Here is a 4,340-nt window from a genome sequence, read left to right on the forward strand (position 1 = left end):
ACACACACACACACACACACACACACACACACACACACACAGGGCAGCGGGACAGGAAGGGAGAGCACATGGAGAGAAGAAGAGAGAGGGTAATTGTAGGTGAGACGGGTTCAGCGAGCTGGTCAGTCTTACCTCGTTGTCCTCCCATAGCCAGACATCAAAGGCAGGTTTTTGGAGGGCGTCTATGGTCTGTTGTGACAGCATGTACTGCAGGCAACAGAGCTGGCAGTTACCCTGTCTGCCTTGGCCTGGCTCAGGGTCACACCTTTACACACCCCTATACACACCTACTGCATATATATAACCTAATATCATCCGCACTATTTGACTTTATTTGCTAAATTCTTGCTGGACTGTTTAGGTATTAAATGTGCAACAAATATCACTAGCAGCCATACTGACGCAAGCACTAGCTGTCAACAGGTGAATGATTTTAAAATACGTCTGCCTATGTGTAAACATGTTATGGATTCCCTGGTGTCCAGAGTGGAGATGAGATGATGGTTATCTCACTGTGACCTATTGTACTGCACTGACTGTTTCTGGGAATAGACATCGACTAAACGTGATAAACATCGATAAAACTGGCCAATAACATTTTCACAGGTGTCACATGGACCCGCTTGTCTGCGACTGAACTAAACATTCTCATTCCTGGAATCATAACAGAGGCGTTGCATTTCTTAGAACACCTGCCATCAGCAGACTTACCTGGCTAACAGAAACATACAGACTTCATAGGAAAAGCTTACCTTTGGGTAAGAGGGCACGTCTCTGCGAGGAGTCAGCTTCTTATTGTCTTCCAGGAAGTTACTGAAAACAATTTTTTTTTTTTTTAAACACTTTAATCTACAAAGAAATAACAATATCAATACTAATTCTACTACTTCTAAAACAATATATATAAAGATCCTCAGTCAGTAAAACAACCTTGGTTTCCAATGCTATGTAGATTTAACAGTGAACCTTTACCAGCATCATGTTCAAGTTTAAGAGCAAGGGGGAATGCGACTGGCAAAAGGTTGAGAGTGTGACAGTATAAAATAAAATGTGTTACTGTGAAAAGTCCAATTATCAAAAAAAAGTGTCATTGGGAAAACAAATACAAATGTCTCTACTGAAATAAAAATGATGGCCAATAAAATTCAGGTATTGTGAAAAATGAATGAGCAAAGAACAAATTACAATAATGAGTTCAGTTGTTGGTTCATTTATATATTTTACACAATCTTTGGTTATTATTATTATTATTATTATTATTTACTTGTTTAATGTTGAACATGTTGGCAGCACATTGTTTAGAAGAACTCTTGCTTATAATTTACTTAAATTGCTGAAATTGCTCTTGGGGAAATTGTTGGGTCTCTGTAGATCATAGTGTGGTCTAAACCTACTCTATCTGTAAAATGTCCTGACATTATGAGTGTTATGATTTGAGACTATGAATAAAATGTAATTGAATAACATTTTAATTTGATTATGAATATCAAAATAGTGGTTGATAAATTTCCAATGTCTCCAGACAGGACTCTGCTATTAAACAGAATAGGGCTGTCCCATGAGAGTTTCTGGCTAGGCGCACCCCTCTGTGTTGATTAGATTGAAAAGACCCGGGGAGATGGAGTGATTATTGAGCAGAGAATTGCTTCTGTTGTTGCCATCACCTGTTGTGTCTAGATGCCATCTCTTGACGGAGCTTCTTGATGTCGTTGCGGCATTTCTCAATCTCCACCACCTTCATCCCCTCCACTGTAGACAGACAGAGTCATTGCGAGTCAAATGATGCCATTCGTAGCTGCAAACATATAACATTACCCAGAACATATTTGGGTAATAAAGCTAAGTTAACAATTACATTATTTTCTTTGTATAATTAGCCTTTTTTGGGGTTTGGAGCGACATGGTCAGGTCACTACTGTGGCAATCAATGTTTCGTGCATTTGTTTTCTTGGTTAATAAAGCAATCAACAAAACAAAACCAGAACCTCACTTTCCTTCCCATTCCTGCATACCCTCCTCTGCATAGGCATATTTAAAAAAAAGTTTTAACTAACAAAAGTCCCAGGTGATGATTGGGATTATGTGAGGCCTAAACTGTCCCCCAATCTCTCAGAGATCTAACAAAAACATTTTGCCATACAGGTTTGCTGTCAGTCACATGTTGCTTTGCTGCACTTAAAGGGATTGAAAATGGAAGTAATCCCAACATCTAGAGTAGGTTAGACTGGAGCATTAGTTCTGCAGGCTGGATGTTTAAAGTCTATCAGTGCCCCATTGGATATCTAATGGCAAGTTTATGCTAAAACCATACTGATAGGCCCATGCAGTTTATTTAAAGGATTTGACAGACGGAGAGAAGGCAGAATGAGCTTGGAAAGAAACGGGGGATGGTGGTGTAGGAGGTGGATTCTGAGAGAGGGAAACAGATGCTGCAGCTGTACATTGTTAAAGCAGCAAAGCCCACTCACTGAACCTGCAGCAGTCTGGGTGAAGACCCCCAGCATTAATATTAAAAGCTGTCTGTTATCTGGTTGGATCTCACCTCAGCTAACAGCAGCTGATATCCCAACTCTTTGGACTCTCACATATCTTTATCTGACTCTGCTTCCTCCATCGTTAATCCACCTCTTTTGTTGCTGAATCAGAAAAGGGCGCCTCATACAGCACTCCACCTTCCATTAGCATAGGTGACCATGGCGACCAAAGTCATGAGAGGATGGAGATCTGTGTGGGCGCTATGCTGTTTCCATAGCGACCAGGTATCCAGGCAATTGGCACGCTTGTGTGAAGTGGTTGTGCGTCAGATCTGAAACTACTACTACACAAAACCAGTCAAGGAGTGTGGGCAATGAATGTAGGTCCATGAAACGCCAACTATTTATTTATTTATACAAGTTTGTCCTGCAGGGTTCTCAAGCCAGAATTTTGGAAGATCCAAGTTTAAGCCAAAAGTAGGTATTTCAATTGAATTAATTGGCCACAACCCCAGGAAGTAGAATTTGATGTGAATTTAATTGGCTGGAAATTTATCTTTTAATAATAATCCATTCTTAAAATATTCTCAATTCAATGCAATTTGAACTTAATTTTTTTAACGTGAAAACAAATCAATTGTTTTTATTTTTGGAAACGTTTCACTCTTTATGGTGTAGAGACATGGTCAATGTGTTTATATGTGTATCTTGGTACGTAATCCCTGTAGTGGCCGGGAAAGCTCATTTGGAAATAAATGCCCCAAAAGATAATACCTGTAATATACTGTTACTACAAAAAAATGATCCATTGTCCATTTATAATCAGACTTGTGGGATAACATAACCAGACGTTACACATCTAAGCTGATTATTATTGATTTTTGATCAATAAAAATCCAATGTTGCCATAAATTAGTACAGTCCTTTAAGTTAAGTTTTGCAACACTGCTCACAATGGCTGTAAACACTCACACACAAATATTAAAGGATAGCTTCAGATTTATGTCTATCTATCTAATTTAAGAAATGGCAAGAGACTCAGTTTTGTCAGTTAACCTGACAAAGTTGTGAACTGCTACTTGACGCCATGTAAATCTAACTAAATCAGTATTTCTAGGAAATGAGAACGCCTGTGACAAGGAAAGCCTCCTGCTGTGTGCTACATGTGTGAAAGAAAAACTCTGGACAGTGTCGGGACCTAGTTCCTCCAAAACAAATCTGGAGTGTATGCGAAAACAGCTATAAAAAACCTTTTAAACATATAACCCATCCTTAGTATTTTGAGCAGCCGACAGCTATACAGACAGCATCCGGGGAGATCGGGGGGGTTTAGTGTCTTGCTCATTGGCCGAAGAAGCCTGGGATTGAATCACTAATCTCGTGGTTGAAAGGAAAACACCCAACCTCTGATACACAGCCATCACCTTGTACCCCCCCATAGTATTTTATCTCTTTAATTTGCAATGAATACAATGAATAAGAAACCACATCAGTCCGGATTAGGGATGTCACAATGCAGGATATTTGGTAGCCAATACCATTATCAGTGTAATTCCACAATTCTTAAAACCTAGTTCAATACCACAGTCAAAAACAAAGCAAAGGAATTCCATGTATACTCTTTTAAACAATGTATTTCAGGATATGGATCACAAGGATAGCCCTTAGTGGGGGTTAGGGACACTCTTTCAATTTAAAGTGTTACATTTAAATTTGTTGGTGTGGAGTGGAGGGGTTTCAATTAATTTTATTTAAAGGAGAATTCCGGTCGATTTCAACGTGTAGCTCTGTTGTTTGTAGATGTGGAGGCCTGTCAGTAGAGAGAAAAACCAATCGTGGTATCCTCCTGCTAGAGTTAGCACCCAA

At 39.3% G+C, this 4,340-nt stretch overlaps 1 protein-coding gene across 2 annotated transcripts in view; it reads right to left on the reverse strand.

The window, feature by feature from the left end:
• Positions 1-4,340, reverse strand: part of pde9aa (phosphodiesterase 9aa) — a 127,795-nt gene that overhangs the window by 23,070 nt on the left and 100,385 nt on the right. For both annotated transcript variants that reach the window (XR_004334190.1, XM_032530261.1), the window contains 2 exons: positions 1,665-1,749; positions 753-813 (listed from right to left, as the gene is read on the reverse strand). Coding sequence is in view for 1 of the 2 variants with exons in the window: in XM_032530261.1 (XP_032386152.1) it covers positions 753-813; positions 1,665-1,749 (146 nt within the window). In the remaining variant the exon portion in view is untranslated. The remainder of the gene's footprint in view (positions 1-752; positions 814-1,664; positions 1,750-4,340) is intronic.

The sequence above is a fragment of the Etheostoma spectabile genome, chromosome 11 (genome assembly GCF_008692095.1).
Source record: "Etheostoma spectabile isolate EspeVRDwgs_2016 chromosome 11, UIUC_Espe_1.0, whole genome shotgun sequence".
NCBI lineage: Eukaryota > Metazoa > Chordata > Actinopteri > Perciformes > Percidae > Etheostoma > Etheostoma spectabile.